General features: G+C 38.4%; 1 protein-coding gene and 1 long non-coding RNA gene across 2 annotated transcripts in view; one reads left to right on the forward strand and one right to left on the reverse strand.

Moving 5' to 3' along the window:
- The first annotated feature begins 1,400 nt into the window (after window positions 1-1,400).
- On the forward strand, window positions 1,401-16,491 carry ERCC4 (ERCC excision repair 4, endonuclease catalytic subunit). Its single transcript, XM_030481465.1, has 11 exons — window positions 1,401-1,613; window positions 2,553-2,733; window positions 5,642-5,837; window positions 7,191-7,398; window positions 8,488-8,668; window positions 9,011-9,139; window positions 9,723-9,833; window positions 10,944-11,535; window positions 13,348-13,440; window positions 14,266-14,378; window positions 15,420-16,491. The coding sequence occupies exons 1-11, from the start codon at window positions 1,440-1,442 to the stop codon at window positions 16,151-16,153; spliced, it is 2,712 nt and encodes a 903-aa protein (XP_030337325.1). The 5' UTR covers window positions 1,401-1,439; the 3' UTR covers window positions 16,154-16,491.
- Window positions 7,679-17,733, reverse strand: part of LOC115606109 — a 28,789-nt gene continuing 18,734 nt past the window's right edge. The window contains exons 3-4 of the long non-coding RNA XR_003990815.1: window positions 11,340-11,431; window positions 7,679-8,401 (exon numbers count right to left, since the gene is read on the reverse strand). This is a non-coding gene — a long non-coding RNA (uncharacterized LOC115606109). The remainder of the gene's footprint in view (window positions 8,402-11,339; window positions 11,432-17,733) is intronic.

A 17,733-nucleotide genomic window follows, 5' to 3' on the forward strand; every position in this document is an offset into this window, starting at 1 on the left:
AGGTACCAAATGACAGCCCTGACTTTGCTTTGGTCAGTCAAATGACCTGTTGGCCACAAAAAGGAAATGTTGTCCAAGCACAAATACTGATTTTCTGACATTTTTATGGTCTAAAATAAGTTTTAGATGCAATGTCAAAGAGCTTAGTAGCAGCCACCTAAAAATGAGAACCGAAGTATGGTGCTAGGTACAACAGTTGGCAATATGGTCCAATCTGCAAATTAAAAAATAATTCAGCTTTCAGCATAGAATTTCAGATATATGACACGTTTGAGAAAAATCAAAACAGACCCCATATTTTATTTTTTGCCATTTTTTAAATACTTATTTTCTAATTTGCCCTGAGTCCCTGTGTTGCATTTTAAAGTGTAAAAATATCTGTTATAAAGTAATTTTAAAAATTCCTAAAAGATTCTATAGCATAATCCTGACCCTGTGGCAAATTTACAACTAACGTGTTGCAAAACACATCTTCCTTGTGTCAACTTACATAAATACAAGGTAAAAGAAAATGCTAGAGCTGTACACTTTATTTTCCCTTACTTAGAAGAAAAAAACCACAAAACAAAAGAAACCCCACTGCAACTGCCAACATGTGACAATGCAAAACTGGAAGTATTTACTTGGATGTATTAGATGGCTGACTCGATACCCTGATAATGGCATTTTACCAAAAGATGATATTGGGGAAAACAATGAGTATTAATATCCAGTGTAAATAAAAGAGATTTGGATTATCTCCCACACCTTCACATTACAATGGAGCTGGCTGTATGCTGTACCTCTGCCCGGTAACCTTCAGTGTTCCCCCTCACTCCCTCAGGGGGTAGTTGTGACCTCGCTGAGATGGCGTCCATTTTCCCTGCAGCAGCCCAGAAAAAGTGCTTACTTTAAGAGAGGCTGGAAACAAGTCCACCTGCCCTTCACCAAGCCGAGTGAACGGCAACTCCGAGGACTGCCCTTCGTTTTCAGCTGCTTCTGAAAGCAGGTGTGAAGAGTCTCTCACCCTGTGGAAACAGAGACTTTTCTGCACTGACTGAGGTAAGGACGCTAAAAACTGAGGTACAGGAAAACACTGAGGTACTGGTGCCCCGTGTGAGGAATGCAAGCTGAAGTTCAGTCAAGTTTGGTTTTGTTAAGAAACGCAAGTAATTAGTAACAAACCACAAATAACTTATAACAAAAAAGGAAGATACCTCCTATCCTACATTCACCCTCGGCACACGCGCACACCCCCACACGACGAGAACAGAGGGCGTCAGCTCTCGGGATCCTCGTCTGCTGCTGCCGCTCCGTCTGGGGTACCTCGCGCCCCAGAAGGGAAAACCACGTGCACGGCACTGGAGGACCGCATCGCCTCAATCCGGCAGGGGGCGGTGCCCGCCTCGGCGGTGGGAGGGCGCGGCGGCTGGCGCGCGTGCGCCGCTGCACGGGCGGTCATGGCGGCGCTGCTGGAGCACGAGAGCCAGGTTTTCCTGGACCTGTTCCACCAGGACGGGCTGGTGATCTGCGCCCGCGGGCTCGGCATCGACCGCCTGCTGCTGCGCTTCCTACGCCTCTACTGCGAGCCTGCCAGCCTCGTGCTGGTGCTCAACACCGGCCCCGCCGAGGAGGTGAGCGGGGATCCCGACAGCGGTGCCGCGCTTGCCCCGCCCCTTCCCCTCAGGGCCGGCGTCGCTCCATGGCGGCGGGCGCGGCCGGGCCCCGCCAGCGGCTCGGCTCGGCTCGGAAGAGAAGGAGGAGGATGAGGGTGCTGCCCGCTCCCGCCGAGAAGAGGGGCGCCTCAGGCCGCGGGGGGGCCAGGGTGAGGGCTCGGGGGCGGCAGCGGGCGCGTTCCAGCTCGAATCAAGGTCCAGTTCCCACTCCTGCAGCATGATGAAGTCCTAGTAACATTAGCGAGCTAAAATAAGCTTATGGACATCACTTGTACGTAGCAGAAATCTGTAGTGGCCAGTGAGCAGAAAGGGGAAGACACTTGTTGACAGATCTGTCTCTGCCTGTACAAAACGTGCCTCTGATTCTTCCCTTGCAGCGGGGGATTTCCCCGGGAGGGGATGTTCGGAGGACTTCTTGTAGTGACCATAGGTGAATAAATATCACAGCTGTAGTTTATAAGATTGAGCTTGATGTATCTGACCTACCTGCTCTAGTTGTCTTTGGTAGCTGATGAGTGGACTAAAGAATGATCTATACCCAACTCTCTGTTCTTAAGTCAGTGTCAAAATTGCCTGTTCTCTGGAAAAGTGCTATTAAAATATATGAAAATGTAAGCTCCTTTGAGTGTCAGCTGCTCACATTTGTCTAAGTATTGTCTAGCTACTACTGAGAATATGTAACTTTTAAATCACCTGGATGATTTGAAACTGAACAAAGTATACCAAAGAGGAAAAAAATAATTATAATTCTGACTTCCTCAGGTAGTATATCATACTATGATGCTTCTAATTTGGTTTGGACAGCTCCTTAAAATTAACAGAGTATGTGTAAGTAAAATTTTTTTGCCTCCACTTCATCAGTTACCACAATGATGTGTTTTTATTGTGTTTGTGTAGGAGTATTTTATCGATCAGCTGAGGTCAGATGGAGTTGTTCATCTTCCTCGGCGTGTTACCAATGAAGTTACAAATAATACTCGGTATGAATTTTACACTCAAGGAGGAGTCATATTTGCTACAAGTCGAATCCTTGTGGTAGATTTCCTTACTGACAGAATTCCTGCAAACCTTATTACTGGTAAGAGTTTAATGAAACAAAGGTAAGACTGTTCTGCTTGAAAATACATAGAGCTTAATTACATATGAAGAATTCTACTAGCCAGTATTGAGATTGAAGAATTATTCTATTTTCTCTACAAAGACTGAGGGAAAAAGAGCAAATATGTAGTCCTTTCATTACTTTTTTAAATGGTTTTCTTTGCTCCAAACTTGTTTGCCTTATTAAATCATGCAATTTGAAAATATCCACGCTATTTTTACATACTGGGTCATGCATTTGGATGGCTTTCCAATGTCATTAAGTGGCTGGAAAACAAATCAGTTAAATGATGCCATTGACATAAGAAACATAAAATTCAGACTGGCTTTCAAAAAGAGTAATTGATTGCACTTGGTGAAATAGTGTCCTATGGTCTATAGGACACTGGCCCATGATTAAAACTGATTTTTAGAGGTCACATTTTATCAACCATGCACACTACCTATTTTTTGCATTAACAAATCACTCCTGATTATTTTTCCCATCAAAAAATAGCAATATGTTACTAATCTTTGTCTTGGCACACCTTGAACACTATCCAAATAGCAGTATTATGAAGTAATGCTGTTGTCATTGTAAAGATTTTGGGAATAGCTTGTGACTTTTTTAGTAATATAGAAGTTACACATGAAAGATGTTACAGTTATCTTTTGCCTCTCATGTTCTGTTCTCTTTCTCCCCCAGCCTCTGTTGTTTTTTGTTCTTTTCTAAGCCAGAAACCGTTACAGCCTGGAGAGCTAGTCAAGTAGATACCTAAGAGACAGGAATATAAGAATATTTTATTGTTATTTAAATGTTAACATCTTAATGGCTAAACATAACTTCATATTGAGTGCTTAGAAGAATATAAGTGTCTGCCTCAGAAGCTGTACCCCTTTCCTTTTAGTCAGTGTATGACAAGCTCTGATCTATAAAATATTTTGAACATTTTTATGCTGGAGCCAAAGGACACCGGGTTTGTCAATTCTGATATTTCTAACTTAAAAAAGTGAACACATTTTCTGGGCAACCTACAATTTCCCCTCCTCCCCTTGACTCCTTCCTCTCTACCTTTCTTCCCTACCAAAGAAGGGTTGAGAAGGGGAGTTAAAAACCCATACCTTTAGACTTTGTCAATATGAAAAGAAGAAATACACAAAAGATTTTAAATAGTCCTGTGCAATAACAGCACAGAGTTCTGAATAGTTTCTGCGTTGCCACTGGAGGTCAGTGTGACAGCAGCTTTGATCGACTTGCTGCTTCATTTCAAACTCGGGAAACACACGGTCCTGTTGGAAACATGTATTATCTGTGTGTGATAGTGTACAACAAAACCTACAAAACCCTGTAATAGTGTTTTTTGAGGAGTTAACACATCAAAAGTGTTTCTAGGTGTTATAAATGTTGTTTATAAAATCAGTGTAAAATCACATGTGAGAACATCTAGCAAACACATAAATTCAGTTAAATGAAGATAAATTATCACTGCAGTAAAGAAGAATTATTCCTGGTGGTTTTGGCCAAACGGAAATTATGTACTTAATAGCATACTAAAACTGATGCAAGTTGGTGTAGTAAGCAGTGGCTTACACAGCAGTATGAACTAACTTCCTAAGCAGAGATATATTGACTAAAAGGAAGGTATTCTGGTAAACACATGGTCTTACTGGCCTGATACAAATACTGCATCTCCTGTAATGTCCTTTCAGAGTCATATCTTGACAAACTGGAAGATGTTCAGAAATGAGTATGATCTTCATTGTGTCCTGAAAAATTTGCTTCGTAGAAGAGATGTAGGAATATCTAGATAGAAAAATACCTTTTAGTAGGCTATTCCATGACTTGATCACGAGTGGCTAGCAGTTATATGGAAGTCTCTTATTGATGCTTTTTCATTTACAAAGCAAAGACATATTAAAATCAATGGCTCAGTGCTGAGTTGAAGAAACTTGTTATAGCAATTAAATGCACTGTAAGTTTGTCAGCTTAAGTAGGCCCAAGGTAAACCTGTGATGTTTGATGTCCTTTGCTTCCATTTTAGAAAGGCATTTATTATTCCACTGGAAGCTGTGAACAGAAAAAAGTACCACATAGGCTTCACCTCACGAGAGGGAGAGTGAAAAAATGTGCTATTTGACGCAACTGAGCATGAGAAAAAATAAGCCTTGTTTTTAACAGGTCTTGGCTGAGTTGTAATCCCAGAAGTATTCACCTCAAACACTTAATGTATCTAAACTATTGTTTCACTTGTCTGTACTAAAATGTGCGTGAAAAATGGTTTTTCTAATGCACCCATAGCCACGAAGAAAACCAGTGGTGTACTCTTCCAGTGGATGGTATTTTCTGTCCTCAAGTGTGAATATGAACAGCAGAAGGAGGGGAAAGCAAACTAATTTTATTCACAAGTTCTTTGATGCTATAACACTTGAACTGCTACCAGTAAAACATACTTAGCAAGTCTGTAATTCCAGAACTTGTCTAATAAAAGGATGCAAATACCACAATCTTGAACATAGCAAAGTTGCTTTATTGTAATAGTGTGTTATGTCTTGCATTCACTTTTACTACTTTTAAAAGGCTTAAGTTCAAGTTTTGCCTTAGGAGTAAAGAATTTCCTAAACTAGTAAGTCCTGCCACTCAAGCACAAGCTTTGTTTTGGTTTTGTTTTATTCCTGAAGATGCATCATTAACTCAGTTTTGCTATTGGGGATGCCATGGTACTGAAAGTGAGGAATCGGTTGGTTTGAACCCTTGAAAGTTTGTTCAATCACTGTAGAAGTTTTAAATTCCTATTGTACTTTATTTAAGGGGGGGGGAAAAAAAGGAGTAAGAGAGTCTTAATGGGAAATCTATAAAAAATTGGACCTTTCTTTACTTTTTGTAACTTCAGAGCCTTTTCTTTTGCCAGGCATTTTGGTATACAAAGCACACAGAATCATTGAGTCCTGTCAGGAAGCCTTTATCTTGCGTCTTTATCGCCAGAAGAACAAAAATGGCTTCATTAAAGCTTTTACAGATAATGCAGTTGCATTTAACACCGGCTTTTGCCACGTGGAAAGAGTGATGAGAAATCTTTTTGTCAAGAAACTTTATCTGTGGCCAAGGTAAGGCACCTCTTCTTCATTGGAGGGTTAAACTTTAAAAGAAGATGCATGATGTTACAATGGGTTCCTAAGAAAATGAGGTGTATGCAATCACACTGCTGTGCTCCTCTTGTGTTCCCAAACAAATTTCTTTCAGTCTTTGACAGAAGAAGTGGTCTTAAAGATCTGTAAGTATTTTATTTGTAAGTAATTTAATTTATATCTTAAATCTCTGTAAGTATTTTCAAAGATAGGCCCAAATTAAATCTATAAGGGGCTGAACTTTATGGTATAGCTGTTCTTTTGTCCAGTAGAAATCGCAGCAGAGAGACATTCTTAATAGCTTAAGAAAAACTTCACTTATTAAACAGGTTATTTAAGCCATGAAGTACCAGGAATACAGTCTGTCAGCTCTGCCATTCCCGAATATTTGTTTCCAACTGTGATTTTTCTATATGCCAGATTTTTTTAATCTTCTTTTACATGTATGTTGTATATGAAGAGTGTTTATTGATGACTCATAGAAACCAAATTGCCAAGTTTGTGACATGCACGAAGTCTTTCAGGAGCAGAGCCACAAATGGACCTTCAGCTTCAGGACCTGTTCAATGCTCCTGCCTTGGGCAGGAGGTCTGCCCGTTTGTTCCTTTAGTCCAGGCTAGAATGTGTTTCAGTCTGTACTGTTACTCTGCACTGTAAACTCCTTAACAGTGGTTTTTTCATTATCACAAAGAAGCGGAAATGGAGGTAACTAGAATAGGAAATGTTAAATAGAAGCTCTCTAAATTTTCTTCCTTGGCTTCTGAACCATGAAAAGACCTGGGAGGTGCAGGATGCAGTAAGGGAAGCGTCCAATGAGTTTCAGAGGTCCACAGATACAGTGTTCTCTGAGCTTCATTCTGTTCGTAAGGATCAGTTAGCACTGAAGTACCTGTACAGACAGGTTGGCTGTAAAGGCAGTGTTCTAACAAGGACCTGCTGCTTCTGATCAGTAGCTACGAATGTCACAGACTCTGCTTGTGGATCCATGTGATTCCAAAAGCTTTATGAACTCATTCCAGTTTCTCCCTTATGAGGTTTTTTGGCTTTACTTTGTTCCGTGTAATAATGATTTAGAATCTAGTGCAGTAATTTTCCATGGGTCATTCCCCAGCGCTATAGGCTCACATGACTGGAATGACTATAGAGATAATTGTGGAGTAGATGGTTTTCTGATGCTGTTTGAGTCTTCGCATCAGTAGAAACTGATTTATTTTGCAATTAGCTTACTTGTTTATGTTTAAAACAATTGTAATTGTAGTTTATACAAAGTTTGAATAATTGTAGGTCAAACAAACCATCCATGTAAATATTAATTAGCTGTTTTCCTCTTAGATTTCATATAGCAGTGAACTCATTTTTAGAGAAGCATAAACCTGAAGTGGTGGAAATACATGTGTCAATGACCCCTGCTATGCTTGCTATCCAGACTTCAATCCTTGACATTCTGAACGCATGTCTGCGAGAACTCAAACGTTACAATCCAGTTCTTGAAGTAGAAGATTTGTCTTTAGAAAATGCTATTGGTAAACCTTTTGACAAGGTAACTATTTTGGTTGTTTTGCTCTGTCTACCTACAGGGATGCAGATCTTCAAACTGTCTTCCCATGCAAACAGAAATACTATTAATAAAATAAATAACCAGCAGCAACTAAGTATTCTCCCGTGACATGTTTATTATTGGTACAAGGAGAGAAACTGTGTTACTCTGTAATGATCATGTTACTGTTGCCAGTAGGGTTTTTGGTGTATTGATACTATTGTTCTTCCTTCATTTCCAAAGTCCCTACAGTAAGAAAATCCTGATTCATGGTTGGTTGGGGTTTTTTTATTATTGTTGTTGTCATTATTAAGATGGCTGCAATTTCAGCTCAAAATATCTTAGAGATAAGTATGCAGTTATTTACAGACACACACACACCCTTTTCCCTCTTGAATTTCCTGGTTGTATTTTTTATTTTCTCTAGTAGGAGAAGCACTGTATGTAATACTTAATATGCACATATTCTATGTCATTAAATGTGTGTGCATTGCTATCTTTGGAAGATCTGCGATGTTTGGCACACATGCTTTCTGTAGGGTAAAACCATAAACTTCACCCATCACAGTTACACAGAAATATGGTTATGTGTTACCTGTGATTTAATCTTGACCTAAGGCCTCCTGTACTTCAAATACCTGGAGGTTTTTTTCTTACACAATGTAAGTTGTGTATCTGTGTAGTCCTCATCTTACTTTTACAATTAAATGACATTATATTGTTTTTTACTTAAGTAAAGGATATTAGATACTTTAGTATCTAGTACCAGTAAAGACTAGTACCAATAAAATAAGTTTGGGGGGTTTTGTTATTTTACCAGTATTTTATTATGATATGGAAAGGAAAATATTAAATTATATACGTTTGGTAATTGATGAAATGTCTTACATAAAGGCATCTATATTATGTTAACTTTGCAAAAAATGATTGCTTATCAAAACAAGTACTTCACCATCACATCTTCAATTTGGTATGTTTAATAACTTTGGGAAACCAGTGGTGTCCCCTGTAAAGGAGAAAAAGAAATGCATTCTTACCTTGGTTAGGATATTAAATATTTGCCATCCTGAACTTTCCAATTTATATTTCTAGACAATACGTCACTATTTAGATCCTCTCTGGCACCAACTTGGAGCTAAGACAAAATCTTTGGTCCAGGATTTGAAGATACTACGTACTTTGCTACTGTATCTAACTCACTATGATTGTGTCACTTTCCTTAATCTTCTGGAGTCACTGAAAGCAAGTGAAAAAGCTTTTGGTGAGAATTCAGGTAAACAATGAATAAGCATACAAGTTAATGCATGAAACATTGGAATGTTGATATTTTTAATGAACATCCCAAACATATGAGGGTATCTAATTAGGTTTTACATAACCAGCCATAAGGACGTAGGTTTTTATTGACAGATAATTCTTTCATCTTCCCACTTAACTGCTGTTACTTGAAAGTGTGAGATTTGCATCACATTTCTGTCTGTTATTAAGCTAGTAATTACACAGCAAGCAGGTAGCACAGGTATTACTGATGAGAGATTGGGGCTTTTAATGGCTAGGGCTGAAACATGTACACATTGCAAATGTCAAGCTACTACTCCTTTCTTTTCCTGTTTAGGTTGGCTGTTTCTTGACTCCAGCACTTCAATGTTTGTAAATGCTCGAGCTAGAGTTTATCGCATTGCAGATGAGAAACTGCATCAGAAAAGCAAAGGCTCTGAAAAAAGTGGTGTGAAGAAGGAAAATGGTACTCATCATTCCTAATTTTAAGTTGGAGAGTGTCACACGATCTCAAATGCTTTGCATATTATTACTGGTGCTGTGGTTCCCTACATGATCTTTCACAGCTCAGGATCTCAGTCTGTTAGCTGGGATAAATTGAGACATAATCTTAATTCAAAAGCATATAATAAACCACATGAAGCAGAACCATGAAGAATTAAGGGGTTCTAAGCTTGCTCAGCTGATCATTGGGAGAGATTTTATGGAATTGTTCTTGCATTACATTGGTGTTTAGCTTGATTTATTTTATGTGAATGAGTAGGAGGCTGCCATTGCTTTTATAAAAAGAAATACATATATTCAGGAGTTTCAGAATTGAAGAATGAGTTAATACTTTAAATTTTGCTTCACTAAAGCACTTATCCCCATTTTTAAATGTTTCTGTAAGAGTGCTCTCCAACCCATTAGCATAACAAGTTGCATATGTAGGCTGTTGAATATCGTATTTGCCAACAACCATCATGCTATTGACATCTAACCGCTAATTTAAAGTTCTGAAGGATATTTTGGCTGTAAGAGCTGCTATGTTCAATCTTTCTTTGTTTCAGAACTGAAAAGGGAATTGGTTCTAGAAAGTAACCCAAAATGGGAAGCTTTGAGAGAAGTGCTGAAAGAGATTGAAAATGAGAATAAGAACAGTGAAGACTTTGGTGGTCCAGGTGAGACAATACTAAACGATGTTTATATGTGTTTAACTAAATTATGTAGGTTTGCACAGTACAGTCAGATTTGTGGACTTAAGGAGTTTATGTACATAAACTATGTAAAACTAAATAGTTGTACATAAACTCCTATCTGTCTAGTTCTGGCTCTGAAAGAGAAATGCTGTTGGTTACTATGCAATACTGTTTAGGAAAAGAAAAGTATTATTACGAAAAACTATTTTGACTTACATTACAGTGTTGTACTGGTACTTTAGTCTCAAAACCAGTGAAACTAATAATGTGGAAACTTACAATTATCAAGATACCATTTGCTCATTTCTCAAGTTCAGGTTCAAAAAAAGTAGGGGTTCAGTCTTACTTCCTTTCCATTCACACATCTAATTCTTCTCAGACATTCTTCTCATGCACCTGAAAATTTGCTTCTCTGGGAGATGCACTTAAATAGGGTAGAGAGTAGAAGGCAAGGATGCATCTAACTGCTTTGCTGCCTTTCCTATTTTAAGGCTTTTCATCCCCTTAAATTTCACCAAGTTTTATTTTAGGAAATAGTAAGGGTAAAAAAGTGCTCTTTTCTCCCACCCACGGTGTTCTGACTCTGGATAAGAACTGGCTCTCTCACCTAGTGTTGTAGGAGTTTATCTGAGTCAGCTTGTGGAAAATTGTTATTCAAAGCCCACAGATGTCAATAGTACTCTGTGTAACATGTATTTTTTTAGACTTTTTAACACAGCTGACAAAATCAGAATGGTCTACATTAAGTTCTCTCTTATTCTGCATTTAAAACAAAAAGTTGTCCAAGCAGGTTTCAGGACATGCTGTGTCTGCCTTGTTTCAGGTGCTCAGAAGGAAAACCTCACTAATTTAGACGGTATAAGAATAAAGAATGCTGAACTCACATTAATCTTCTCTAACCTTGTTTGGTAAAAAGCATCATGCAATTTAGACTTCCTCAAAGTCCAGAGACACTGTGACAACCAAATGTAAAGGCATTTGGCAGGCATGCTTCTAGGATCATTAAAAACCATTTGCTCAAGAGGTGTCTTGTAGCTGGATAAGCAGTACAGCGTAACAGATTGTAAATGTAGTATTGTTTCTTGACTGCAGGGCAAGTGCTTATTTGTGCCAGTGATGACCGAGCTTGTGCACAGCTCAGGGAGTATATTATTGCTGGAGCAGAAGCTTTGTTAACAAGACTGTATAACAAAACCTTCGGAAAGGATGAGAAAGCTGAAGAAGTGTGGATTAAAGACAGAAAAGCTGTCAAGTCCAAAGGAAATGCCAGACCAGACAGAGGGCCTCAAGCCAAAAAAGCCAAACTCGCAGCTTCGTCAAAACAAAGCAAACCCAAGAAGCAGCAAGACCGGACTATAATCCAAATGATAGGGAAAACTGAGGAGGAAAAGAGAGAGGAGGTAGAGGTGGAAGATAACAAAGAATTAAGCAGTAACCAAGAAAGTGGTATTGAAGAGACCATTCCTGAAGATTTCAATGTGAACTTACCCTCAGATTGTTACTACGGCATTTTCAAGAACCCGCTCACAATCATTCATCCACTGCAGGGCTGCGGTGATCCCTACGCACTCACTCGGGTCCTGCATGAAGTAGAACCAAGATACGTTGTGTTATATGATGCAGAGCTGACTTTTGTTCGGCAGCTGGAAATCTACAAGGCCAGCAGGCCTGGAAAGCCTTTGAGGCAAGTTGACCTGGTCAGGGGGATTTTAGTCTTAAAAATAAAAAGTGCACTTTGAACAGTCAGAGCAGACCGTTCATCTACTTATTTCCCTCAGCTACCTTTTAGTTCCTGTTCAGCCTTCTTATTAAACAATGGCATAATGTCTGAGGTAACTAAAGGATAATTTTTACTTCCCAGCAGGTAGTTAGTCCCTTAACAGTAGAAACATACTTGAAAAAACCAGTTCATTCCATCTTCTACAAGACTTCTGCTTAGATGATCTTAATGGCAGTAGATCCATTTTGATGTGCTGTATTCTCATTTTAAACCATCTGTGTAGGAATGATTTTTACACAATAAGCTTCATTTTAGATTTAATTAATTTTCACATTTCCTGATATCTGATCATGCTGAAGACCACAGTAATTCAGAAACTGTAACAGAAAAGCAAGGAAAGGAAAACACACTAAAAAACATGAGAAGTATTTGCAGTTATACTCGGTTCTGGAGTTAGCTGACAGAAAAATGTCCACACTGTGTGTAGATATATTTGATACACCTGTAATTTGCAAAACTCACTTAATGAATAAATATTACAGACTAATTAAAAATATAGAAAACTTTCATATACGAGGAGTTTTTATGTTATCTTTCATTTCCATGGCTGCCTAATACAGCATTTCTTGAATACAGTGAACTGCAGTTACACCTCTGTCTTGCTGAAAATAACTTACAGCAATTTCTTAAGTCTTAGAATAAACACACTTTTCTTTCCACAGTTGAAACACAACTTACTGACATATGCAATTATTACCTTTTGAATGAAAATGCTTTATACTTTAATCATCTCGTGAAAATTATTTGCATCAATTTAACAGAGCAGTTGTAACTTTCCAGTCAGATTTGTGTATATGCACCATAATTGAAAATGGAGATCAGTTTGGCAGGGTTTAGTGTGCCTGTACCTGATATCCAGGTACTAGATAGGGCTCTCTAGTGCAGATAGAAAGAGCAGAACTCCCAAGCATATTGCATGAGGATAATTACTGGGTTATTTGTACAACTGATTTTTAATTGCCTGATCAGCATGTGCTGTATCTACCTCCAGCATCACGTTCCCACACTTCAGAGCAGGAAAATCAGATGCAGTCATGCAAGTAGGGCTTAGGAAATGTACCGCATCACAAACGTAACAGGAGTAAAATCCTATCAGTCTGTCAAAGTGTACTTGAATGAAAATATATTGGAAAAAATGACTGAGCTGAAAAGCTACAGGCAATTCCTTAAGATAATTATTAATTCTTATATGTTCCATATAAATCCCTGTTTGTGAAATAAAACATCATTTGTTGGTGTGTTCCATCTCTGCGAGATAAACAACAGCTTGGTTTTTCTAGAACCTATGATTGCCTTGTACAAATAGAGAATTTTAAAATCTTAGATGGTGTTTTTCTTAACCCAGATGATTGCAGATTTTTCACTTTGTTACATGTATTCTACTGGGAAGGTTTTAAAAGCAGTAAGAAAGCAACTCCTCATTCTACTAGCTGACTGAATGGCTGACTGCAATCTGAGTCTGCTCTGGTTGAATCCCAGAATTCCAGTAAATGTATCTGCCACTGGAAAAAGAGCAAACACTGGGTATAAGAATTTTTGTGGCTGATTTTGGAATGTCTTTACAGAAAAAGATAGTGTTTTTTCACTTGCCTTTTTTAAAGCAAATACTACCTTGTCAGGCACTTAGTGCTACTAATCTTAAATACTGGTTGTGGGTTTTTTCTAACTTAATAGGAAGTTTTGTGATCCTTTTTTTTTTCTCCCCCAAACCTACAGAGTTTATTTCCTCATATATGGGGGCTCAACAGAAGAACAGCGCTACCTCACAGCTCTGAGAAAAGAGAAGGAGGCCTTCGAAAAGCTCATTCGGTAACAAAATTACTTTATTACCTTCATTATTGATGTTTCATGTAATTCCCTTATATGCTTACACCTTAAATAGAGTGACATTCTTAACTGTGTGAAGGCTTTAAATAAACTTTTAATTCAGTTGCTTTTCAGATGTTAAGAGAGCTTCCCCATTGAGAATTAATGAAAAGTCAAAACCTTCCTTTTCAAAGCACCTGATATTTCATTTATTAATTTATTTTTTTTTTACTATTAAATTTCAGAAGCTAAACAGCACCACTTCTATTTTTATCTAATTGTCTATGAATTTAATTTCTGTAAATGTTTTTTGTCTGCAGGTAACATTTCTTGTAAGATATTTCTAAGGCTTTTATGGCTTAGGTCGTTTGGGGAAACAAAACAATACTTTTCATAGAATCACAGAATCCCAGACTGGTTTGGGTTGGAAGGGACCTTAAAACTCGTCCAATTCCAACCCTCTGCCACAGGCAGGGACACCTTCCACTAGACCAGGTTCCAACCTAGCCTTTTCTTAATCTGTATATGACAGTATTGTTCCTGACAGCATCTGCTCACCAGGTTCTACTGCCATTCCTAGTCATCAGTTCCTTTGTTTCATATGCCCTGAGAAGTTCTAAATATAAAAAATCAGATGCTGAAAATTGAAAATAAAAATATGGCATCTAGCCCAACAACCTGGAGAACCTAGTAAACTGCATTTCTGATCGGGTTTGCAATTAGTATTAAACTATGTCTAATTTTACATCCGGATGAAGGGTATTAAAGTCCTTTCATCTATTTTTCTCATATAATTGCAGTTTTCGGTGTTTGTTTCTGTTTCCTTAGAGAGAAGGCCAGCATGGTTATTCCTGAAGAAAGAGAAGGAAGAGATGAAACAAACTTTGACCTAATAAGAGATGCTAATCCTGCTTCTGCTGTTCCTGACACACGCAAAGCAGGTGAGCACTTCCTGACGTGAGGCTTGCCGCTCTAAGCTTTAAAAAGACCTCTATTGCATTTACATCCCATCCACAGTGTCTGGGTCATAGACATGCTGCACATTGACTCTGCAGTCTTGATGGCAAAGAAACAGCATCTCCCTCACTGCATCTACCTCTGACTGTGCAGTGACAATGAATTACATTTTGCTTTGAAAAGAAAATACAAACTAATGAAATATTTTACCTTTAAGACCGATACCATTTGGATTGTTTCTAGGCAGCTTGTTGGTTATGAGGCTGTCTAGTAATGCTTGTAGGGAGGTGGAGAGAAATTAAAACATTAAAACTGAAGCCTACAGCTAGCCAAAGGCAGCGTCCTTCAGCTAGTAAATGTTGAGGACTTCTTTTGATCTTGGCAAAACATACTGCCTGGGTAAATGACTGCAGATTGTGAGGTTTGATTACTTTCTTTGCAATGAAGCACCTTTTTTTTTTTTGTTGCAGTTCTAACCACATTTTTGTTCTTTTCCTCTGACATGTATACTCTGTCTTCAGCTTTACAGCTCTGCCCCTGTTTATCTTTGCTGTCACTTCGTTATCCTGCTCTCCTTTACCATATGCTCTCTTATCTTTGCTGTTATGTCTTTTTGGCCTTGATGCTGCAGTCTCTTCATGTGTGCTTCTACAGATCTATAGAGGCTAAAGCATAATTTCTACAATAAAATGCCATGTTTCTGTGGGAATCAGCTGGAAGTAAGAAGGATCAGCTTCGTTACCTTGTTTGCAGGCAACTTTAAAAAGATTTTCCTGATGCATTTAAACAATTTTCATCTACAGTTTTATATATTTCATTGTCACATATACAGAGGTTATAGCAGGTAGTGTGATAGTTCTATTACACTGCAGAGCATACTCCATAAACTAGAGTGTCTGATTATCCTACTGAATTCGAGGTATAAGGCCATCCATTACAGAAGCATTGGCGGCACACAGGAAAATTATACAACCAGCGCTGGAGGTCATAACTCTCAGGTTAACTGTATTTCTTCTGCTCTTTAGGTGGCCAGGAACAGAAGAGTGTTCAGCAAACTATAATAGTGGATATGCGGGAATTTCGTAGTGAGCTTCCAGCGCTGATTCATCGTCGTGGTATTGACATTGAGCCTGTTACTTTGGAAGTTGGGGATTATATTTTAACTCCTGATACCTGTGTGGAGCGGAAAAGTATCAGCGACCTGATTGGCTCCTTGAATAACGGCAGGCTGTATGCACAGTGCGTTTCCATGTCCCGTTACTACAAGCGACCGGTTCTCCTGATTGAATTTGATCCTAATAAACCTTTCTCTTTGATTCCACGTGGCTCTCTATGTCAGGAGATTTCCAGTAATGATATTACTTCTAAGCTAACCCTTCTCACACTCCATTTCCCAAAGTTACGTATCCTGTGGTGTCCCTCTCCCCATGTTACTGCTGAGCTGTTTGAAGAGTTAAAACAGAACCATCCTCAGCCTGATGCAGAAACAGCGATGGCTGTCACAGCAGATTCTGAAATTCTTCCTGAGTCAGACAAGTACAACCCTGGTCCTCAGGACTTCCTGTTAAAAATGCCAGGTATTAATGCAAAAAACTGCCGTGCCTTAATGAACCACGTTAAAAGCATTGCAGAGCTGGTGACACTGTCAAAGGACGAACTCCACAAAATCTTGGGTAATGCTGCCAATGCCACACAACTCTTTGACTTTATTCACCTGACCTACGGAGAGGCAGTATCTAAAGAAAAAAGCAAAAGGTGACTAATGGGATTGTTCAACATGGGGCATAGATAAGCTGTTCTTGCACAGTACTTTGGCAGAGTACATGAACCATTTTAATAAATGCCCTCTAAGATAACCAACTGTTTCTTGCTAATGCTGTTCCATCAGTTTTAATTTTGAATTAATTATTACCGAAGGCAAGTTTCAAGAGGAATAGAACAAATTTTAAATAGAGAAATGTGAAGGATATTTATTCTTTCTACAGCACTTCCACCAATTCTGTAATATCACTGAATGAACTAAATTAAATTCTTCACCAGGTCCATGAGAATTAAGTACTAAGATGAATTAATAAAGGTGTTTTCATTTGTAAATTATGATATCTTGTTAAAGCTAAAATGTCCTGTGTTTTGATTAGCACGTGTGACCTGCTGCATGATCTATAACTTTGCTTTTGCTGGTTTTATTAATGTCTTACTCTCTGGAAATTGCCAATTTTTGATTTACAGTGATGAGGCTGATGAGGTCTCTGGTCAGGAGTTCATTTAGGAGAACATACTTGGACTCAATTGTGAATTTTAGAACGTCATTGTAGGCCCTTGTCACAGTAAACCACAATTGTATGGTATGTTCTACATTCTATTATTTGCTTACTTTACTTGAAGTTATGCTTGCTTTTTTGACATTCCAAAGTCAGTGCGGCTCTGTCTTGCTAGATTTTGCAAAGTGCATTCCTTTGGTCTGGGCTGGATGGAGATTCTGTGATGACATGATGGAGCTTCTCAGTGTGCCTTACTTACACTTTCAAGATGCTTTATTTTTTTAATCAGTTTTGATAGCTTTCAGCTCAATCACTTGAAAGTGATAAATCTAGGTATACCATTGGGACTGTTTCTTTACATCAGAGCTTATTTCCTCTCATGAAATGCAACAGTTTTCTAAGTAAGGTTTTCCAAAAGGGTTGACTGTTTTTCCAATATTATCTTCTTTCTGAGTCTTATTGCACTTGCATTTTAATGTTTTAAATAGACCATCTGTCAGTAAATTAAAAAAAAAAAAAAAAAAAAAAGAAAAAAACCCCAAAACCTTAAAAAAGTAAAGCTCCTGTCTCCTTCTTTGTAGCAGGGAAAAGTTCTGATAGACTGTGAATGTGTATATTGTTAAAAACATGTATTCTGCCCTGACCTTTTATACAAAACTATGTAACCACCTGCCACTGCCAAAGGGCTGGTCCTGCGTCATGTCATGCTAATGTATTTACATTAGCTCTGTACATAAGCATTACCTGCAATGACTTGCACATGTATTTATATAATTCTAATGCTGGCAATAGATCAACATAATCTCCATTGTGAAAGGAGAAAATACTGATCTTCTCTGCGCAGGTTCAGTAAAATCTGTACTGTGCACTTTCAGGTTTAATGTTTGCTGTGCATTTTAAGTGTGAATTGATGAATTTGTTAACTTGCAGACCAGGACTGAGCAGATTTCCAAAGTAAGCATTTTTCTGCAGGTGCAAATTTCAGTATTAAATACATCCATAACTAGATTAAAATCTGTTACTTATCTTGTTCCTCATTTGGCCATGTTGATATCAGAACATTTTTATTTTTAGTGTG

Source organism: Strigops habroptila, chromosome 4 (genome assembly GCF_004027225.2).
Source record: "Strigops habroptila isolate Jane chromosome 4, bStrHab1.2.pri, whole genome shotgun sequence".
Lineage (NCBI taxonomy): Eukaryota > Metazoa > Chordata > Aves > Psittaciformes > Psittacidae > Strigops > Strigops habroptila.

What these genes read in the sequence shown, in the direction of transcription:
- ERCC4 (XM_030481465.1), top strand. Translation starts at nt 1,440, where the DNA reads ATGGCGGCGCTGCTGGAGCACGAGAGCCAGGTTTTCCTGGACCTGTTC. An exon ending in AAACTTTATCTGTGGCCAAG is followed by an intron (nt 5,838 to 7,190) that starts GTAAGGCACCTC and finishes TTTTCCTCTTAG; the next exon opens with ATTTCATATAGCAGTGAACT. An exon ending in GCCTTCGAAAAGCTCATTCG is followed by an intron (nt 13,441 to 14,265) that starts GTAACAAAATTA and finishes CTGTTTCCTTAG; the next exon opens with AGAGAAGGCCAGCATGGTTA.